The sequence below is a fragment of the Trachypithecus francoisi genome, unplaced genomic scaffold (assembly GCF_009764315.1).
Source record: "Trachypithecus francoisi isolate TF-2019V2 unplaced genomic scaffold, Tfra_2.0 Lachesis_group5, whole genome shotgun sequence".
NCBI classification, from domain to species: domain Eukaryota; kingdom Metazoa; phylum Chordata; class Mammalia; order Primates; family Cercopithecidae; genus Trachypithecus; species Trachypithecus francoisi.
Window position 1 is genome coordinate 145,739,934 of NW_022681470.1, and position 20,502 is coordinate 145,760,435.

The 20,502-nt window shown below is 58.7% G+C and overlaps 1 protein-coding gene across 1 annotated transcript in view; it reads right to left on the minus strand.

The window, feature by feature from the left end:
* Nucleotides 1–3,395: 3,395 nt before the first annotated feature.
* PIAS4 (protein inhibitor of activated STAT 4) overlaps nucleotides 3,396–20,502 on the minus strand; it is a 30,593-nt gene continuing 13,486 nt past the window's right edge. The window contains exons 3-11 of the mRNA XM_033197691.1: nucleotides 18,422–18,506; nucleotides 14,534–14,575; nucleotides 13,919–14,009; nucleotides 13,672–13,800; nucleotides 13,483–13,588; nucleotides 9,334–9,407; nucleotides 8,930–9,090; nucleotides 5,285–5,415; nucleotides 3,396–5,172 (exon numbers count right to left, since the gene is read on the minus strand). Of these exons, the coding sequence (XP_033053582.1) occupies nucleotides 4,913–5,172; nucleotides 5,285–5,415; nucleotides 8,930–9,090; nucleotides 9,334–9,407; nucleotides 13,483–13,588; nucleotides 13,672–13,800; nucleotides 13,919–14,009; nucleotides 14,534–14,575; nucleotides 18,422–18,506 (1,079 nt within the window). The 3' untranslated portion in view covers nucleotides 3,396–4,912. The remainder of the gene's footprint in view (nucleotides 5,173–5,284; nucleotides 5,416–8,929; nucleotides 9,091–9,333; nucleotides 9,408–13,482; nucleotides 13,589–13,671; nucleotides 13,801–13,918; nucleotides 14,010–14,533; nucleotides 14,576–18,421; nucleotides 18,507–20,502) is intronic.

Below are 20,502 nucleotides of genomic sequence, written 5' to 3' on the forward strand. Positions count from 1 at the left end.
GGGTCCATCTGTTGCATGGCGGGGAGGCCGGGTGTGGACAGTGAGCCAGAACACCAGAGTGAGGGGTGAGTGTCCGAGGAGTGCTCAGGCCCAGAGGCCCCTCTTGCGAGGAAGGTGACCCACAGCCCCTGGCGCGGGCAGGCAGCTGGCACAGGATAAGGCCAGAGGGGCAGCAGGGAGAACCAGCCGGGCGGGTTGTCAGCAGAAGACTCCAGGCTTCCCCAAGGCCCCAGGGGGGTGGCCTCACCTGGGGGCCACCCGACTCTGCTAGAGGACCCCAGGGTGCTGCCTCATGCCAGGCCCCAGGGCCAGGAGCCAGGATCTGGAGCTGGAAACCTCAGCTAGCTGCAGCCCCTACCTCTGGGTAGGGTCTTTGAGGGAGAGCCTCCTCCTCCCTCCTGTCCTCCAACCAGACTCGGCCCATGTCCAAGGAATCTGTCCAGGCCAGTAAGGGTGGGGATGGGGCCGGCCCCAAGGGATGGATGAGGCACTCATGGAAGCAGATGGTACAGTGAGGCACTGGTGGCCGCACTGAGCCGGGCACTGGGTCCACTCAGACCCCCAGCTCCTCCTTTGTGGATTGAGCTCTTCCTAGTAGCCACAGGAAGTCAACAAAGCCTGGCCCAGCCCTTGCCAGGAAACACCACAGAGGCCACAGCACGAAGCCTGAGGGCCTCCGGGTCCTTGTGTGGACCCCATGGCAAAGCCCCATACCGGTGCGAGGCCACCCCTGAACCTGCTGCAGCCAGGATTCATGCCCAAGTCCCCAACACGGGCTGGAGCAGGGTGGGGGGTCAGTGGTTCTACAGCCGTATCCTGAGCCCCCTGCACCCGGGAGCCTCAGGGGGCTTAGAGGTCCCACAGCGTCGGGAAGCTGAAGGAGCCGCAGCCTCAGGACCACAAGCCAGGGTTAGGTGCTTCCTAACTTCTGTGCTTCAGAGATGGCCAGGCGTGGTGGCTCACGCCTGTAATCCCACCACTTTGGGAGGCTGAGGAGGGAGGATCGCTGGAGCCCACAAGTTCGAAACCAGCCAGAAAAACAAGGTGAAACCACGTCTATGCAAAAAATACAAAAATTAGCTGGGTGTGGTGGTGCACACCTGTGGTGCCAGCTACTCTGGAGGCTGAGGCGGAAGTATTGCTTGGGCCCAGGAGGTCGAGGCTGCAGTGAGCTATGATTGCACTGCTGCACTCCAGCCTGGGTGACAGAGTGAGACCCTTTGTCAAAAATAAAAATAAATGTAATTCCCACACCACATAAATTCCCTTCAAAGCCAGGTGTGGCGGCTCGTGCCTGTAATCCCAGCATTTTAGGAGGCCAAGGCAGATGGATCACGAGGTCAGGAGATTGAGACCATCCTGGCCAACATGGTGAAACAGCATCTCTAGTAAAAATACAAAAATTAGCGAGGCGTGGTGGCACATGCCTGTAGTCTCAGGAAGCTGTGGCAGGAGAATCACTTGAACCTGGGAGGTGAAGGTTGCAGTGAGCCGAGATGGTGCCATTGCACTCCAGCCTGGGCGACAGAGCAAGATTCCGTGTCAAAAAAAAAAAAAAAAGGCTGGGCGCGGTGGCTCACGCCTGTAATCCCAACACTCTGGGAGGCCAAGGCAAGCAGATCACGAGGTCAGGAGATTGAGACCATCCTGGCTAACACAGTGAAACCTTGTCTCTACTAAAAATACAAAAAATTAGGCCAGGTGCAGTGGCTCAAGCCAGTAATCCCAACACTTTGGGAGGCTGAGGCGGGTGGATCACGAGGTCAGGAGATCAAGACCATCCTGGCTAACACGGTGAAACCCCGTCTCTACTAAAAATACAAAAAAACTAGCCGGGCAAGGTGACGGGCGCCTGTAATCCCAGCTACTAGGGAGGCTGAGGCCGGAGAACGGCACGAACCCGGGAGGCGGAGCTTGCAGTGAGCTGAGATTCCGCCACTGCACTCCAGCCTGGGCGACAGAGTGAGACTCCGTCTCAAAAAAAAAAAAAGAAAAAAAAAAATTCCTTCAAAACATTATGCACCCATCACCACTAATTCCAGAACATTCTATCCAGCCCAAAGGATGCCCCATATCCATTTGTGATCACTCTCCATGCCCTTCTCTACCTTCCAGCACCCGTGAATCCCCTTTCTGTCTCTGTGGATTGGCCTGTCCTGGACATTTCATAGAAATGGGATCACATACCACGTGGCCTTTGGTGTCTCTCACTAAGCGTGGCGTCCTCAGGGTTCGTCTGTGCTGGGGCCTGTGTCAGAGCCTCGCTCCTTTCCATGGCTGTCATACTGCGGTGTGGATAGCCACGCTGCGCTGATTCACTCCCTGGTTGGACAAGGGTCGTGGCCACATTTGGCTGCTGTGCATATCCATGAACACGTTTCAATGTGGACAGATGTGTTAACTTACCTCGGGGCCATGTCTGGGTCTGGCGTTGCAGGTCCCACGCTAACTCCACATTTAGCCTTTTGAACAACTGTCCAACTGTTTCCAAGGGGCTGCACCATGCTGTCCTCTCCAGCTGTGTGGACTGCAGCTTCCCTGACCCTTGCTGCTGTCTGTGGTGCTAGCTGTCCTGGTGGGGGTGACAGGCATCTCACATCCCTAACATCTCATGTGCTCCATAGTTGTCTATTTTTTTTTATTTTTTGAGATGGAGTCTCGCTCTGCCACCCAGGCTGGAGTGCACTGGCGTGATCTTGGCTCACTGCAAGCTCCACCTCCTGGGTTCAAGCGATTCTCCTGCCTCAGTCTCCCCAGTAGCTGAAACTACAGGGGCCCACCACCATGCCCAGCTTTTTGTATTTTTACTAGAGATGGGATTTCACTGTGTTAGCCAGGATGGTCTCGATCTCCTGACCTCAGGTGATCCGCCCGCCCTGGCCTCCCAAAGTGCTGGGATTACAGGCGTGAGCCACCGCGCCTGGCCTGTTTTTCCCTGACAAAAGCAAAATGTTTGTGTATCTTCTTGGCCACCCAGAGACATGGATGATCCTGGGACCTGAATTCCGTGTATGGCCCAAGCCCCTTCACCCAGTCTCCCAGCATGGTGGACACCGGGCCCAGGCAGTACAGTACACAGTAAAACTGGCCTCATTCAGGTCGGGCATGGTGGCTCATGCCTGTAATCCTAGCACTTTGGGAGGCTGAGGAAGGAGGATCACTTGAGGCCCAGAGTTCAAGACCAGCCTGGGCAACATAGCGAGACACCCCCGTGTCTATTAAAAATAAATAATAAAAATCTGCCTCATTTGACCACGAGCAGCATCTTTTGAATTCTGAAACTCGGTAATAACCAGGACAGAGAGATGTGGGTGGGGCTGTTTCTGTCCTTCCCACAACCCCGCCCCCCACTACAGGGTACACACTGAAAGACACAGGGGATAGAAAAGCGGACGCCTGGGTGGCTTCACCTCGACCTTTTTTATTTGCATTTTTTAAAAACAATTAAATTAGAATACAAATATTAGAAAACAGCGGCCTTCAGCTGCCCGTGCGGGCGGGAGGGGCCGAGCTGCGCAGCGGGCTGCGGGCTCTGCAGCGAGACTGAACTGCCCTCGGCCAGATGCACGTCCCTTTCTTTAGACCTGAAATGATATTGCTTCCTGACTAGAAGTTCTGTTTATACAAAGGAAAATTCTGGGCTGGGGAGGACAAAAGCAAAATAGACCGCAGGCAGCAGGTTTGGAGAACCAGGTGAGGCCGGTGCTCTGCCTGTGCCCCGGTCTCCTGGGGGGCGAGGGGGGTGCCCAGCTGCGGGATCCTGGAGGCAGAGCCCCGGAAGCGCCCCCAGTTGTTGGACCCTGAGGCCAAGGGCATGGGTGGGGCCTGTGAGGGGCTGGGAACCCCTGGGGACAGGAGGGAGGCCCCTGGTCTGGTCCTGCTGGAAAAGCAAGGCTCCCGGGGGACAGGGTGCCAGGCCAGCCTCGTACCCGTCGGAAAACCAAGAGCAAAAAGGAGAGGAATCAACCCAAACAAGAGCTGGGGTGGCCGGAGTCCCTGCTGCCCCTTGGGAAGCGACCGCCCCCCATGCCCCAAGGACTGGGGTATGGTGGCGGCGGCAGAGGCGGCAGCTGTGGACATCTGTGGACATCTGTGCTGTTCCGTAGGGAAGTTAACCTGAATTGGAGTTACCGAGGTAGCTGGCTAGAAAACAGACCCCCCCACGCCACACGGTGCCGCACCCTGGGCCCCCGCCTTCCCCGGGGCTTCCTGGCCACACGCCGGGTCTTCAAAATACCAAATTATTGCACTTTCAAAAAATACAACACATCTGTGGCTAAACCCTCCCCAGCTGCCCACCGTCCCCCAATCCTGCCCGCCCATCCCCCCACCCCACTGCCCCTCCCTGCCCCAACCCACTCCATGGCTTCTTGGCTAAAACGCTCGTTGCTCGGCGCATGAGGGTCTCTGGGAGAGGATGTGTTTGCAGAGAAAAAGCAAAGGAAGAGACACACGTCAAAGTGGTCACCAGAGAGGGGCTGTGCCCGCCGCCCACCGCCCGGGGCCCTGCGCACCGGCTGGAATGGTCGTGGGAAGAGGGCGGCGGGCAGCTGGGCATCCGGAGGGGAGGGCGCAGGGCCGCGTCCTGGTCCCTCCCGCCCACTACCCCTTCCCGGCTCGGACTCCAGCCGGGGAGGCGGCTGTGTGGGTGGCCGGCCTTGTTTTTAAGAGTTTGACTTTTTTTGTTTCATTTTTCTTTTTTGTATCTTTTTTTGTCATTTTACTTTTTTTTTAATCCCCCATAGGAGAGTCCAGAGGTACAGGTGCCAGGAGCCAGGCAAAGGGGTGGAAAAACAAAAGGAACGACAAGAAAAAGAAAAAGAAAGGTCACTCCTCCCTCTGCCTCTGCGCCTGAGGCTGGCCCGCGCCCTCTGCGTGGTGAGCACCAGGAAAGTCGAGTGTGCGGCCGGGGTCAGCAGGCCGGCACCAGGCCCTTCTGAAAGGGGCAGCGGCGCTTGGGCCGGGGGCCCTCTTCGTCCTCCTCCTCCTCCTCCTCCTCCTCTTCCTCCTCATCCTCTGAGGACGATGAGCTGTCCAGCGTGAGGTCCACCACGTCGGCGCCTGGCTTTCCATTCTCCACACCGCCCACAGGGCCGCCGCCACCCGTGCCGCCCAGGGCACTGCTCCCGTTGACGCTGGGGGCAGGCAGGAGCCCGTTGGCATCCGAGGGGCCTGCAGGGGGCAGGGACATGGTGCAGGTACTTAGGATGCAACCACTGATAAATGGGGAAACTGAGGCGGCCCTGGCTGGGGACTGCACGGTTGGTGGTGGCAAGGTACTCACCCAGCACGAGAATGGCGCCCTGCGGGCTGCAGCTGCGCTCCTTTTCGGCGCGGATCGGGCACCACGAACCGTCCACCAGGTACTCGATCTCGTCGGCGTCCTCACACTCGCTCAGGATCTTTGAGAGGAGCCTGGGGCGAGGCAGACAGCTGATGACGCAGCTGGGGGTGCCCTGCCCCCCCAACTCCCCAGCCCTCCAACCCTCCTGGATGCAGCCAAGCACTTCCCACTTCTCCCTGCAAGAGCAGCTTCACCGCCCCGACTACAGGGGTCCAGGGGCCCTGAGTTCCCTCCCCTGGCCTCAGGCTCCTGCAGGTGCTGAGCCCCAGGCAGGTCGTGCGCACAGCACTGCCAGGGGTGGCGGGGCAAGGATGCACAAAACCAGTGGCCCCCAACTACCCACAAGAGCAGGGGCTGTGGGGGCTGCAGGGGTCCTGCCCTCCCTGCCCTCTGGGCATCTCCAGGTGTGCACGCATGTTTGTGTGGGGATGTGACAGTATATCTGTGCATGTGTGAGCATGTGTGCACACGTGTGCATGGATGCATGAGTACATCAAGTGCACACGTGGGTGTATGTGTGCATCCATGTGTGGATGTATGTGGGCATACATGAATGTGGACTGTATGGATGTGTGTGTGTATGTGTGATGGTGTGGACCGTATAGGTGTGTGTGTATATGATGGTGTGGACTGTATGGATGTGTGTACGTGTGACGGTGTGGACTGTATAGGTGTATGTGTGATGTGCACTGTATAGACTGTGTATGTGTGGACTGTATATGTGTGACGGTGTGGACTGTATGGATGTGGGTATGTAGGTGTGGGTTACGGTGTGGACTGTATGGGTGTGGGGGTGAGATGGTGTGGACCATATCGATGTGTGGGATCCGGGTGTGCGCCCACATCTGCTTTCACACTGCACTGTGTGCCCCCCAGATCAGGAAACAGCCTGCAGTGAAGGCTGCTCAAAGCCCCTGCAGAAGATGTGAGAGCAGCACTGGAAGCAGAGTGGGGGCTCCCCATGCCCACCCCAGCCACAGCCTCTCCAGAGCGTCCCCGCTGTGTACTGCCTTCTTACTCGGAGGTCCTACCAGCCCATTTCACAAATGCCGAAAGAGAGGCTCAGGAAGGGGATGAGCTCCCTGAGGCCACAAGGCCAACTGGAGGCAGGCACTGGTTCTGCTCTCCGACCCTGTCCTGGCCAAAGGGCCTCGGTCTCCCCACCCGCAGGATGGGAAGGGCGCAGTGGCTGTGGGGCGTCTGGGGAGAGGCCCCGTGCCTCATGGGTCCATGCAGGGCCCAGGCTGGCCTGTTACTGTCAAGGCTACAGTTGCTCCCAGGTGCCTGCAGTGGCGTCGTTCTCATCACACAGGAGAGCCCTCGTCCCGCTCTGGGTGACATTTTCTTTTTTTTTTGAGACGGAGTCTTGCTCTGTCGCCCAGGCTGGAGTGCAGTGGCCAGATCTCAGCTCACTGCAAGCTCCGCCTCCCAGGTTCACGCCATTCTCCTGCCTCAGCCTCCCGAGTAGCTGGGACTACAGGCACCCGCCATCTCGCCCGGCTAGTTTTTTGTATTTTTTTTAGTAGAGACGGGGTTTCACCGTGTTAGCCAGGATGGTCTCGATCTCCTGACCTCATGATCTGCCCGTCTCGGCCTCCCAAAGTGCTGGGATTACAGGCTTGAACCACCACGCCCGGCCTCTTTTTTTTTTTTTTTGAGACGGAGTCTTGCTCTGTCGCCCAGGCTGGAGTGCAGTGGCGAGATCTCGGCTCACTGCAAGCTCCGCCTCCCGGGTTCACGCCATTCTCCTGCCTCAGCCTCCCGAGTAGCTGGGACTACAGGCGCCCACCACCGCGCCGGCTAATTTTTTGTATTTTTAGTAGAGACGGGGTTTCACTGTGGTCTTGATCTCCTGACCTCGTGATCCACCTGCCTCGGCCTCCCAAAGTGCTGGGATTACAGGCGTGAGCCACCATACCCGGCCTTCTGGGCGACAGTTTCTGAGGCTGATGGGACTCCTCTCACCCAGGCCAGCCCCCTGGCCTGCCCCACTGAGGTCTCTCTGAGGCAATGCTCAGAGCCCCCTGTGCCGGGGGGCCACCCCAGGCGTACCACAGCTCTGCCTGCTCACTGCCCTGCTTGCAAAACTCCTTCTCACCCTCCAAAGCCCCACCCCACAGCTTCTCTTCCTCCTCTCCAAGACAGACACAGCAGTTTATGTCTGGCTCTGCTTCTCTATCTGCTCCCCCTGCCAAGAACAAGGCTCCCTGAAGGCAGGGTCTGGAACAGGACTCTTTTGGGGACCCTGGGGTCACCCAGCTCAGAAACAGGGACAGAGAGATGACGGGGCTCATACTTTGTTAAGTATGAACCAAGGACCTCCCCTCCGGGAAGCCTCCCTGGCTACACTGAGTCTCATGGGCTGCTGAGGCCAAGGCCTGTGTGGAATACAGCTGCCTGCCCCAGCCCTGGTGGCCCTGGAGCTGTGAGAGCTGTAAGAGCTGCCGCCACCCCAAGCCCAAGCCCCACTCTGGGCCTGTGGGGGAAGGCGGGCACCCAGCTGCACAGCTGTCAAGCTGGGAACAGAGCAGCCATTCAGGCAGTCCACGTGCCCGGCCCCAGGGTCTCCTCTCTCTACCCGAAGCTGGGATGCAAGGGGGTGGCCACCCAGCCCTCTACAGAGGGGACCCAGACTCAGGCCAGGTTCAAATCCCAGTCTGGCCCCCTGTGAGCCGAGGGGTGCTCCAGCTGCTGGCTGCCTCCTCTGAGCCTGTTTCCTCATCTGTAAAATGGGGACGCTCACAGGTCTGCCTCCCAGGATGGGGACAAGTGCACAAACCAGCGGTCCACTTGGGGACTAAATCTATGAGCCCAGAGGCAGGCCAGCCCTGCCTTCACCTGCACGGTCCACTGAGGCCGTGCCCCCGAGGGCTGGAAGCCCAGCTCACCCCCCCAGGCAGGGCCTGCTCCCGCCTGTGAGGGCACCAGCTCGTGCCGCTGTGGCCTCATGCCCTGCCAGAGGCTCTGGGGACGAGAGGTGGGCGTGACCGGCGCCGGGCAGGAGCCGCATCAGGTGCCACAGACAACAGGGCTCAGTTTCTGGAAACTTAAGCCCTGGGCAGAGCCTCCCTCCAGGGAGAAAGGTCTTGTCCTCCTGTCCCCTGTGGCCTGGGGAATGCCTGGCTACAGCTGTGCCACCCAGGAAGGGAAGGGTATGGCGTGGCCAGAGCGCTCCAGGAGGCACCACCTCCTTTGCCTCTCTGTGAGGAGGTGACCCCCACACGGCTGCACGTCCTGGGGTGAACACCGTGTGAAAGCAGAGTCCGGCTTGGTTTTTTGTGGCAAAAACCACACTCCTGGAGCTCAAGGTCACACCTGCCTGAGGTCATGTGGGAGCGGGGTGGACCCGAGCCTGCCTTCTGCAGCCTAAGCTACGTGGCTGTTGCCTGCATAGCAAAGGCTCTGACAAGTTCCGTGAGGAAGAAACGGGCTCTTCTCACAGCCTGGGGCTTCCAAAGCTCCGGGACCATGTGTCCCCACTGCTGTGTCTTGCTGGGGCAGCACGGGGTCTGCAGGAAGCGGGGTGCCACCAAGATCTCCACGGCCGTCCGGCTCCGGCCGCCCTCCCCGGGGCCCTAGGCTCACCCATCGATGATGAGCTGGTCGTAGGGGGCTGGCTTGTCACACACGGGGCACATCCAGGTGGGCTTCTTCTCATTCATCTGCAGGTAGAAGACGGCGTCGAAGCACTGCAGGTGGGCGCAGGTCTCTGCCCGGCAGGGCACAGACAGCCGCATCTTCACCAGCTGCGGGGGAGGGGGCTGCGTGAGCATGGCACCCGTCTGCTGTGCCCGCCCACCCGGCACCCCTCACCCCCAGCTCCATCCTGTGGCTTGTTCCAATCGCTCGTGCCTCGGGAACACGGCGGGGACCAAGACCAGCTTTGCCCCCGCAGGCTCACGGCCCAGCCAAGCCGCCCTGGGCCCAGGGCCACCAGGGAGAAGTACAGCCGCAGGAGAGGCCCCAAGGAGGGGCTGCCCCCAACTCACCGGGCAGATGAGGGACACCCGCACACCTGTGGTGGCGATCTCGCTGTCGGGATCGAGGCGCAGCTTCTCCTTGACTGTGGGGAGGGAACGGAGGACACCGTCAGACAGGTGGGCACAGTGGGGCACGGGGCTGGGATTCGGGTTCTCTCCAGCACCCATGACCACCTCCCAGAACAGGTGCCCCAAAAACGAGCCCTGAGCTTCACTGTGTGGCTCAGGGCCACGAGGGACCCGAGAAAGTCAGGCGGCGACCACCATTAGATTTGACCACAACCTGGGCACACCACAGACCCAGCCAAAGCCCCCACACGCAGGTGGCCTATGTGGCCTCCCCCAGCTCACGTGGGCTAGGACCCACCGGACTTTTCTGGAAAGTTTCATACAACACAGCCATCGACGGCATCATTGCTGTGACACAATTCTGTCCCCGACACAGCATCCCCAAGGCCACAGTGGGGAGTGAGGCAGGGATTCCTTTGGGAGATGGACCCCGGGGCCTCCTGGCTGTGAGCTAGGAAGCGGCTGCCGCCCAGCCCCGGGCACCACCCCGAGGCAGCCCGCACACCCAGGCACGTAGCTGCTTCTTTAAAGGAAAAGACGGTGCCCGCCAACAAGCTGCACGGAACACGGGGAAACACATGTGGAACATGAAGGCGTGCGGCAGGCACCGCCCTCCCCTCCACAGGCAGCAGGCCCACAGCCAGAAGGAAACTCACGCGGGGACCCCGGCTGCCCTCCTGACACTTCCGGGATGCGGCTAAACTCCATCCTCGGCTAGCTCAGGACAGCCCCCAGCCCTGGGCCCTGTGGTGCAGACCACCCTGGCCCACAGTCCACAGGGCCTCTCCATCCACCACCCGGCCCTCAGCTGCCTGGTGGACCAGCTTTGCTTCCTCTAGGAAGCCACCTGCCCAACTGACTTGGGGTTCAGAGTGATGGTGCCAGCCTGTCTTCCCCCGTCCCCCAGCTGTCCTGACGTCTCTGTCTGGAACTGCTCCTACCACTCCTTATCGGCCTGACACACCACTTATCTCTGGCCGCTTGGAAGCCACTTCCTCCTTCCTGACCCCCACCCAGCCCCCCGGCCTGTGTGTGCAGCAGTGGGCTCCTCCTTCTCCCATAGGGACGCAGGGGCAGCCACAAGCTGGCCAACATGGTCTGGCACCCTCGCAGGCTCCCAGCAGCTCTCCTGCTTGAGCCAAGGCTGCCCTAGTCGCTCACTCCTTGGCTGAGTTTCCACGCCTGGGACCCAGCTCTGGCTACCCGGTGCCCACGTGGACCCTCACGCCTGGCAAAGGGGCCCTGGGCAGCTAGGAGGGGATGCAGGTGCCCATCTGATTTCAAAGCAAGCTCTCCCTTCTCCAGGTACAGAAAGACATGTGCAGCACGGAGGGTTCAAGTGAGGCACACGTGAGGACTTCCTAGGTGCGACAAGAAAGAAATCCAGTGACAAAGAGGGTGAGCCTGGGACCGGCTGTGGGAAGCGACAGGAGACCCCTTCAGAGAGGAAATCTGACCCCGCAGCCCCCAGCACTCTGGTCACCGAGGAGTTAAGCACGGCCCCCACGCCATGGGCCTAGAAGAGGCCTGCCCGGCCCCAGCCTCCTCCCTCAAGTTGGCCATTGTCCCCAAAGGCAAGGAAGGTCGGGGGGGTTGAAGAAAGGGCCCTTTGAGGGAAGAGGGAGGCGGGGCGGGGAAAAGCAGGTCACAGAACCCTAACTTTGCCACTCTGTGCCTCAGTGTCCCCACTGGTCCCATGGGGATATCGCCAGGCCCCCCCCCCTCCCCGAGCCTGGAGGAGGCTGGCCAGGGATGGGGGACTCTGCGGTGGGAACCCTCACCCCTCCACATCCTGCTCTGCAGAGGGGGTGCTGCCGGCTATCTTTCCTGACTTACGGGACTGGAGTGCGCAGGAAGCTTCAACACGATGGGGCTCGCAGGCCCCTGGCAGTGCCAGCACTGCTCCAGGCTTCTGGACACCCAGGCTAGTAGGTGCCCTTTGGTGGTCAGGAACAGGGGCCAGAGGCCCAGGCCTGGCTGTGCCAGGAGGGCAGTGCTCATGGGGAACTCTCAGGCCTGGGCACAGGAGCCCTGGGCAGCTAGAAGGGGCAGCTGGGAGGCCCTCTGGCCCACATTCTGCCAAGGGGCTGGAGTGGTGCCCAGATTCCACCTGAAAACAGCGAGCATTCCGGAAGGGGGCATGAGTAAACCCGGCTGGCCCAGAACCACCCACTTCTCAGTCCGGCAGGTGGTCCCAGTCCTAGCCCACCTGCCCAACTCCCACTCCCAGCTCCAAAGGACTCCAGGTTAGGCCTAGCATCTCCATAGAACAGGCCTGCGGAGCCCACTGAGGCCCGAGCCCCAAGCATGTGGGGTCCAGAGAGAGGCCCAGGTGCCCTCAAGATGGCTCAGATCTATTCTCCTGAAGACAGTGGCCACCAGAGAAAGCCAGTGACTTTCCGAGGCCACACAGCCACCAAGCAGGGCTAACTGTACGCTGGCTTTGAGCTGCGCGGCTGCACGGGGGGCACTGATTCACCTGCCCATCTTGGCAGGCTTTTTTTTTTTTTTTTTTGAGATGGAGTCTCACTCTCCCAGGCTGGAGTGCAGTGGCGCGACCTCGGCTCACTGTAAGCTCCGCCTCCCAGGTTCACGCCATTCTCCTGCCTCAGCCTCCCAAGTAGCTGGGACTACAGGCGCCCGCCACCATGCCCGGCTAGTTTTTTGTATTTTTAGCAGAGACGGGGGTTTCACCGTGTTAGCCAGGATGGTCTCGATCTCCTGACCTCGTGATCTGCCCGCCTCAGCCTCCCAAAGTGCTGGGATTACAGGTGTGAGCCACTGCGCCTGGCTGGTAGACTTTCTTTTAAAATTGCTCTGCGTGTCACTTAAAAAAATTGTTTTCATTGTCACAAGTACAAAAGAAAACAGGTGCGAAAGAGGCCAAGACTGTAATCCCAGCACTTTGGGAGGTTGAGGCAGGTGCACCGCTTGAACCCAGGAGTTTAAGACCAGCCTGGGCAACACAGCAAGAACCTGTCTCTACGACACATTAAAAAAATTAGTTGGGGCCGGGTGCGGAGGCTCACGCCTGTAATCCCAGCACTGTGGGAAGTGGAGGTGGGCGGATCACGAGGTCAGAAGTTCGAGACTATCCTGGTTAACACGGTGAAACCCCGTCTCTACTAAAAATACAAAAAATTAGCCGGGTGTGGTGGCGGGTGCCTGTAGTCCTAGCTACTCGGGAGGCTGAGGCAGGAGAATTGCTTGAACCCAGGAAGCGGAGGTTGCAGTGAGCCGAGCTCGTGCCATTGCACTCCAGCCTGGACGACAGAGTGAGACTCTGTCTCACACACACACACACACACACACACACACAAAAATTAGTTGGGTGTGGTGGTAAACACGTGGTCCCAAGCTACTCAGGAGGCTGAGGCAGGAGGATGGCTTGAGCCTGAGTTAGAGGCTGCAGTGAGCCATGAGTGCACCATTGCATTGCAGCCTGGGCGATACAGTGAGATCCTCTTTTTTTCCTTTTTTTGAGGTGGAATTTCACTCTGCAGCCCAGGCTGGAGTCCAGCAGTGCAATCTCAGCTCACTGCAACCTCCACCTCCTGGAAACTCTGACTCTCTTTAAAAAAAAAAAAGATAAAATGGGGCCTCACCACGTGAGGTCAGACCGCCGCTGTTCATCTTCCTCCCATAGCAACTGCCTCCACGGCCATCGCTGTCCGTGCCCTGCCAGGCCCCGCAGCACCCTTGGCCCCGCTGAGGCAACCAGAAGGGCCTGCTTAGAGCGCAGCTCCCTCTGGACTCCTCTCACCCCTCCCAGCCTCTGTGCTGTCCCGGAACGAGGCCCCAGCTCTTCTGCTGCTTGGACCCCTGTAGGCTGGGGCGCCTGGGGCCAGCAACATGGGGTGTGACCCCACAGGCTTCTGCACAGCAGCTCCCACTGCCAAGTGCCCCCTCTGCCATCCGTATCCTTGAGATGACCTCAGCCACAGTGGGGAGGCCATGGACCCCCAGAGTGACAGGCAGCCCCTGACCCATCTCCTGCAGGTGCAGGTCCCCCACCCTCGCCCAGTACAGGGAAGGTTTCCAGGGGGGACTCGGCCCGCCCCTTGGCCGAGGTGGCCCTGAGCTGCTCACCCAGCGCCTTGCACAGCTCCGGGTGCTTCACCCCAATGGTCTTCAGCCTCTGCAGCAGCTCTGACGAGGTCAACTGCCGTACCAGGTACAGGGCCACAGAGTAGCTCTGGGGACAGAGGGGCGGGGGGTCAGGGCTGGCAGGGCGGGGCTGGGGCGGGGGGCAGGGTGGGCACCGGGGCATGCACTCACCTTGCCGTAGTTGCCCCAGGTGACGGTGATGCGGTTGGTGGCCGAGGACAGGTACATGAGGTGGGTGAGGTTGATGGGGCGGCACGGCCTCTTGGGCTCCACCCCAGGCTTGTTGGAGGGGTAGTAGCCCTGCAAGCAGACAGGCCGCTCAGCCTCGAGCCAAGAATGGCTGCAAAATCCAACGGCCCCCACCCTCCCTCCACGGCCCCCAAACCCCTGTAGCGGACGCGGGCTGGGCCGTGCTCACCGGGACTGAGCAGTAGCTGTGGTTGACCTTCACAGCGATGTTGGGCGGGTACTGGTCCTCCTGAGGGCAGCTGGTGTCTGAGTAACAGATTCTGCAACGACAACAGGGACCATGGGGCGGCAGGAGTGGGCGCACAGGAGGGGCTGCGCCGCTGTGGGGAACAATGGGGACCATGAGGCGCACAGGAGGGGCTGCGCCGCTGTGGGGAACAATGGGGACCATGAGGGGCACAGGAGGGGCTGCGCCGCTGTGGGGAACAATGGGGACCGTGAGGCGCACAGGAGGGGCTGCGCCGCTGTGGGGAACAATGGGGACCATGAGGGCGCACAGGAGGGGCTGCGCCGCTGCAGGGGTACACAAGTGTGAGTCAAGTGGCGGTGATGGGGGCACTGGAGAAGGTGACATGGGGGGTATCGGGGCCCCCAGGTGTGGCCTGTGCAGGTGGTGGGATGGTGGTGTATCCCCAGACAGGGACAGATGGCAGGCGGAGGGGAGCTGGGCTCTGCTGTTAGCAGGGGAGACTGAGAAGAGCCTGGACCAGGACTGGGGGGCGGGGGGGAGGGGGGGAGGGGGCCGAGGGTCCAGCCCTGGGGTCGTGGGCACACCTGGGCATACCTCAGGACGACCTGCACGGCTTTAACTCCGGGCTGCAGTTCTCTGTGGGTGTGGAGCAAACCAGAAGAAAGGAAAGGAGAGCTGAGTGAGGAAGGCGCAACCTCAGCCTGCCCCACAAGGTGGAGACCGCCACCCCACAAGGCTCCCTCCCCTAGAGCTGGGAAACGGAGGCCCAGGACTCTTTTGTGCAGGCCGGGTGAGACAGGAGTGGCTGTGGGGTCAGGAGAGGGGCTGGCCTCCCTGGAAAATGCAAGAGAATCGACCGCAAAACCCTCAACCAGAGAGGGCAGTCAGGTGCCTCTCACTGTGAGGAAACACAGCTAAAATGTGCGTGCTGGAATCCAGCAGCCAGCTCACAACGGCTAGAAAACACCCAGTCTGTGAGGCTGAGGCCGGCGGAGCTCTTGAGCCCAGGAATTTGAGACCAGCCTGGGCAACATGGTGAAACTGTCTCTACAAAAAATACAAAAATTATCCGGGCATGCTGGTGCACACCTGTGGTCCCGGCTGCTTGGAGGCTGAGGCAGGAGGATCGTCTGAACCCATGGAGGCAGAGGCCGCAGTGAGCTATGATTGCACCACTGCACGCCAGCCTGGGTAACAAAGAGAAACACTCTCTAAATTAAAAAAAACCAAAAAACAAAAACACAGTAACACCTGAGGATAAACTTTAATAAGAAACATCCCCAGAAGAGGAGGAAAAAGTCTCTCTACCCAAAGACGCTTCCATGGATGTTCACAGCAGAACTGACCACGACAGCCACAAAGTAGCGGCAGCCTGAGTGTCCTTCCACAGACCGAAGGACCAACACACACGGGACGTCACCCAGCCACGGAAAGGAGCCAGGCTGACCCAGGCCTCAGCACAGGTGCACCGTGAGGACGTCCCGCCCAGTGAGAGATGCCAGACACAAAAGGACACACAGGGCAGGTGGCTCACACCAGTAACCCCAACACTTTGGGAGGCGGAGATGGGTGGGTCACCTGAGGTCAGGGGTTCCAGACCAACCTGGGCAACATGGTGAAACCTCGTCTCTACTAAAAATACAAAAATTAGCTGAGTGTGGTGGTACGTGCCTGCAATCCCAGCTACTCAGGAGTCTGAGGCAAGAGAATCACTTGAACCTGGGAGGCGGAGGTTGCAGTGAGCCGAGATCACGACACTGAACTCCAGCCTGGACAACAGAGTGAGACTCCGTCTCAAATAATAATCATTTTTATTTTTTTTTTATTTTTCATTTTATTTTTTGAGATGGAGTCTCGCTGTGTCGCCCAGGCTGGAGTGCAGTGGCGTGATCTCGGCTCACTGCAAACTCCACCTTCCGGGTTCACGCCATTCTGCTGCCTCAGCCTCTGGGACGACAGGCGCCCGCCACCACGCCCGGCTTTTTTGTATTTTTAGTAGAGATGGGGTTTCACCCTGTTTGCCAGGATAGTCTCAATCTCCTGACTTTGTGATCCCCCCGCCTCGGCCTCCCAAAGTGCTGCAATTACAGGCGTGAGCCACCACACCCGGCCTCAAATAATAATCATTTACAAAAGCCACAGTGTGTGATTCCAGTTCTACGAAATGTCCAGGACAGGCCCACTTACAGAGACAGGAGGGGATGCGTGGGGGCCAGCGGATGAAGGGTGGTGGCTGATGGGGATGGACACAATTGCTCCGAGACTAGGCAGTGGTGGGAGCTACACTGCCTATTGATCCACGAGAACCCATTCAATGACACACTTAAAAACTGTGTATTCTATGGTATGCAAATCATATCTCAACATAAGAAATACAAATGTGGGCCGGGCGCGGTGGCTCATGCCTGTAATCCCAGCACTTTGGGAGGCAGAGGCAGGCGGATCACGAGGTCAAGAGATCGAGACCATCCTGGCTAACATGGTGAAACCCTGTCTCTACTAAAAAATACAAAAAACTAGCCGGGCGAGGTGGCGAGCGCCTGTAGTCCCAGCTACTCAGGAGGCTGAGGCAGGAGAATGGCGTAAACCCGGGAGGCGGAGCTTGCAGTGAGCTGAGATCTGGCCACTGCACTCCAGCCTGGGCGACAGAGCGAGACTCCGTCTCAAAAAAAAAAAAAAGAGATCGAGATCATCCTGGCCAACATGGTGAAACCCTGTCTCCACTAAAAATACAAAAATTAGCCAGGCACGGTGGCGCACGCCTGTAGTCCCAGCTACTCGCGAGGCTGAGTCCGGAGAATATCGCTTGAACTCGGGAGGCAGAGCTTGCAGTGAGCCGAGATCGCGCCACTGCACTCCAGCCTGGCGACAGAGCAGCTCCGTCTCAAAAAAAAAAAAAAGGAAATGTCCAGAAGCTTTCTGAGGAGAAACCCAAACTGATTTTTTTATACCGTGTGGCTGGCTCAAGCACCCCACAGCAGGGACGCAGTGCAGGTGGAGCTGTGCGGACCCAGGTTCACAGACAAGGAAGAGGAGGAAGGCGACGTCACCACCTTGGGTCACCCAGGCAGAGAGGCCTCCGTGGCCAAGCCTGGCTCAGCTGGTTCTGAAGCCTTACTAGGTGTGAAGGCCAGGCTGGGAGGCCCCAGGAACCTGGCCCCACAGCAGGTGGGGGCAGTGGGTCTGAAGCGGCTGGGCATGAGAAGCCGGGCATCAAATGGGGGCGCCCAGCCCAGCCCTGCCACGGACTCGGGTGATCTGGGCAAATGGCCTCCCCTGTCCTGAGGGCCCAGCACCCACCATGAGGCTGCCCCGGGAGGAATCTGTCTCAGCTGGAGGCAGGACAGCCTCAGAGAGACTGAGGGAGGAGCAGAGCACAGGGCAGCCACGCTGGCCCCTCCCCTGCTAGAGTTCAACCGTCCTCATCTGAGGGCGGGGACACCGGGCAGTGTCTGGGGACATCCGAGGGAACGATCCCACCTCACTATCCACGGTGCAGAGGGGTAAACCCTGTGCTCATTATCTGGGAAAAAACCTGACTTTGGCTGGGCGCGGTGGTTCACGCCTGTAATCCCAGCACTCCGGAAGGCTGAGGTGGTGAATCACCTGAGTCAGGAGTTCGAGACCAGCCTGACCAACATGGCAAAACCCCATTTGTACTAAAAATACAAGATTAGCCGGGCGTGGTAGTGGGCGCCTGTAATCCCAGCTACTTGGGAGATTGAGGCAGGAGAACCGCTTGAATACGGGAGGTGAAAGTTGCAGGAAGCCAAGATCGTGCCACTGCACTCCAGCCTGGGCAACAAGAGTGAAACTCAGTCTCAAAAACAAACAAACAAACGAAAAAAAAACACCTAACTTCCTGCTCATGCTGGACACCAGAATAAATTCCTGAGAAGGCGGGCGGTGTAAACCAGGGACCCCAGCTCCCGGGATTCACCTCCCCTCTCCCCCTCCAACTCAGCGTGTGGATTTCAACGTGTGCGGCCTTCTGGGACCTCAGCAGGGCAGAGGATTATGGGACGCAGAGTCTCTTGGGGGTACATGAAATCCAATAACCCAGGGAGGTCTCTCCCGTGTTATCCTGCCCCAGGGGACACTGGACAACGTCTGGGGACATCTGTGGCTGTCACAACATGGGTGTGTTCTTGGCATGGAGTGGATGGAGGCGAGGAATGACACTCAGCACCCTGCAGCGCCCAGGATGGTCCCACATGCAGAGGGCAAGACCGTGTTAAAAGGGGACAGTCAGTCCGCCTTTCTCTAGCTGGCTGCAGGGTACAGGCAGTGGGCACACAGCCCAGCAAGTGAGACTCAGGACGGGGTTTTCTGGAAGGAAGTGAACCCAGCCACTGCCTTGCAGCACGGTTCTGGGCTGAGCCCGAGCGAGGCCCGTGGTGGACGTGGCTGCCGGCTCGTCCAGTGAGCCCAGGAGAAAGTGGGCGGGCGGCAGGGCACTGGGCTGCAGGAGGGGCCGCGCACCTGGAGTTCCGGATCAACTCCACTTGTCTTGGCGTCAACGCGAAGATGCACGGGCTCTCCTGAAGCTTCTCGTTGTTCTGTGGGACTGAAGACAAACACGGGGTCACGGGCATGTCTGGTCCCTGGCAGGTCCCCCGAGCCCAGTTGCTTTTCCGGGCCTTCGCCTCTTCAGATTAGGAAACAGGAAATGGGAAGCTGGCTGGACAGATATGTGGAGCAGAGGTGGGGGCCGCCCAGGGAGGAGGATGAGGGAGGAGGATGAGGGAGGACTCCCGCCCATCCCCTTCTCGGGGCCGCTCACCACGGCCTGTGTCCTGTTGAGGGCCACTCAGAGAGCTGGTGCCCTTCGCAGCCTGTGGGATGCAGGCATCTATTTAGGAAGGCTGCAAAGTGCCCAGCTGCCTGGGGGGAGAGCTGGACCCAGCCAGGCCTGCAGGACACTGCCATCCCTCCTCCCTCCTGAATACAAACTGGACCCGGCTCTTGCCCTCCTCGTGCCTGCAGGGTGGCCACGTCACCTGGACAGAGGTAGCACCGGAGGTACTGACGGGATGAAGGCCATGGCGCTCACAAGCCTGGGCCCTACCCTATTACTTACAACTGGACTGACAAGCAGAGGCGCAGTCAGAAAACATTGTTTTTTTTTGTTTGTTTTGTTTTTGAGATGGAGTCTTACCCTGTCGCCCAGGCTGGAGTGCAATGGCATGATCTCGGCTCACTGCAACCTCCGTCTCCCAGATTCAAGCAATTCTCCTGCCTCAGCCTCCCGAATAGCCACCACGCCTGGCTAATTTTTGTATTTTTAGAAGAGATGGGATTTCACCATGTTGGCCAGGCTCGTTTCAAACTCATGACCTCAGGTGATCTGCCCACCTCAACCTCTCAAAATGCTGGCATTACAGACGTGAGGCACTGCGCCCAGCCAGCTCCATTTTTTTTTTTTTTTTTTTTTGGAGGCTTTGTTTCACTCTTACCGCCCAGGCTGGAGTGCAATGGCACCATCTCGGCTCACTGCAACCTCCGCCTCGCGGGTTCAAGCGATCCTCCTGCCTCAGCCTCCCAAAGTAGCTGGGATTACAGGCATGAGCCACCACGCCCAGCTAATTTTGTGTTTTTAGTAGAGACAGGGTTTCTCCATGTTGGTCAGGCTGGTCTTCAACTCCCAACCTCAGGTGATCCGCCCACCTTGGGCTCCCAAAGTGCTGGGACTACAGGCATGAGCCACTGCATCTGGCTGCCCCATCTCTTAAAAACAGTATGGTGTGGCGTCTCAAAAAAAAAAAAAAAATTAGCCAGGCGTGGTTCAGGCACCTGTAATCCCAGCTATTTGGGAGGCTGAGGCAGGAGAACTGCTTGAAGCTGGGAGGCGGAGGCTGCAGTGAGTGGAGATCACACCACTGCCTGGGAAACAGAGTGAGACTGTTTCCAAAAAAACTCCCAAAACACAAAAACAAAAACAAACGAACAAAACTCTAGCTGAACACCAAAAAGACAGTGAGAACACAAACTACCCATACCAGAAACAAAAGGAGCAGCACAGTACGGACCCTACCGCTTCTTGGTCCAATAGGGGAGTAAAAGGTGCACCTTCATGCCAATGAATCTGACAGCTCAGTGACAAATTCTTCCAAAGATGCACATTACCAAAACGGGTACCAAAAGATAAAGGAAGTTTGAAAAGTTCGTTACCTGTTAAGGAATTTGGATCCATAATTAAAACCTTTTCTGAAAACTGCAGGTCCAGGTCGGGCACGGTGGCTCACGCATGTAATCCCGGCACTTTGGGGGCTGAGGTGGGCGGATCTCTTGAGCCCAGGAGTTTGAGGCTAGCCTGGGCAACATAGTGAGACCCTGTCTCTACAAAAATTTTTTAAATTAGCCAGGTGTGGAGGCGCGCACCACCTGTAGTCCCAGCTACCTTGGAGGCTGAGGCAGGAGAATCGCTTGAGCCCAGGAAGTGGAGGCTGCAGCGAGCCATGACCGCACCACTGTACTCCAGCCTGGGCAACAGAACCAGACCCCATCTCAAAAAAAAAAAAAAAAAGGAAAAAGAAAACTGCAGGTCCATATTGGTGAACTCA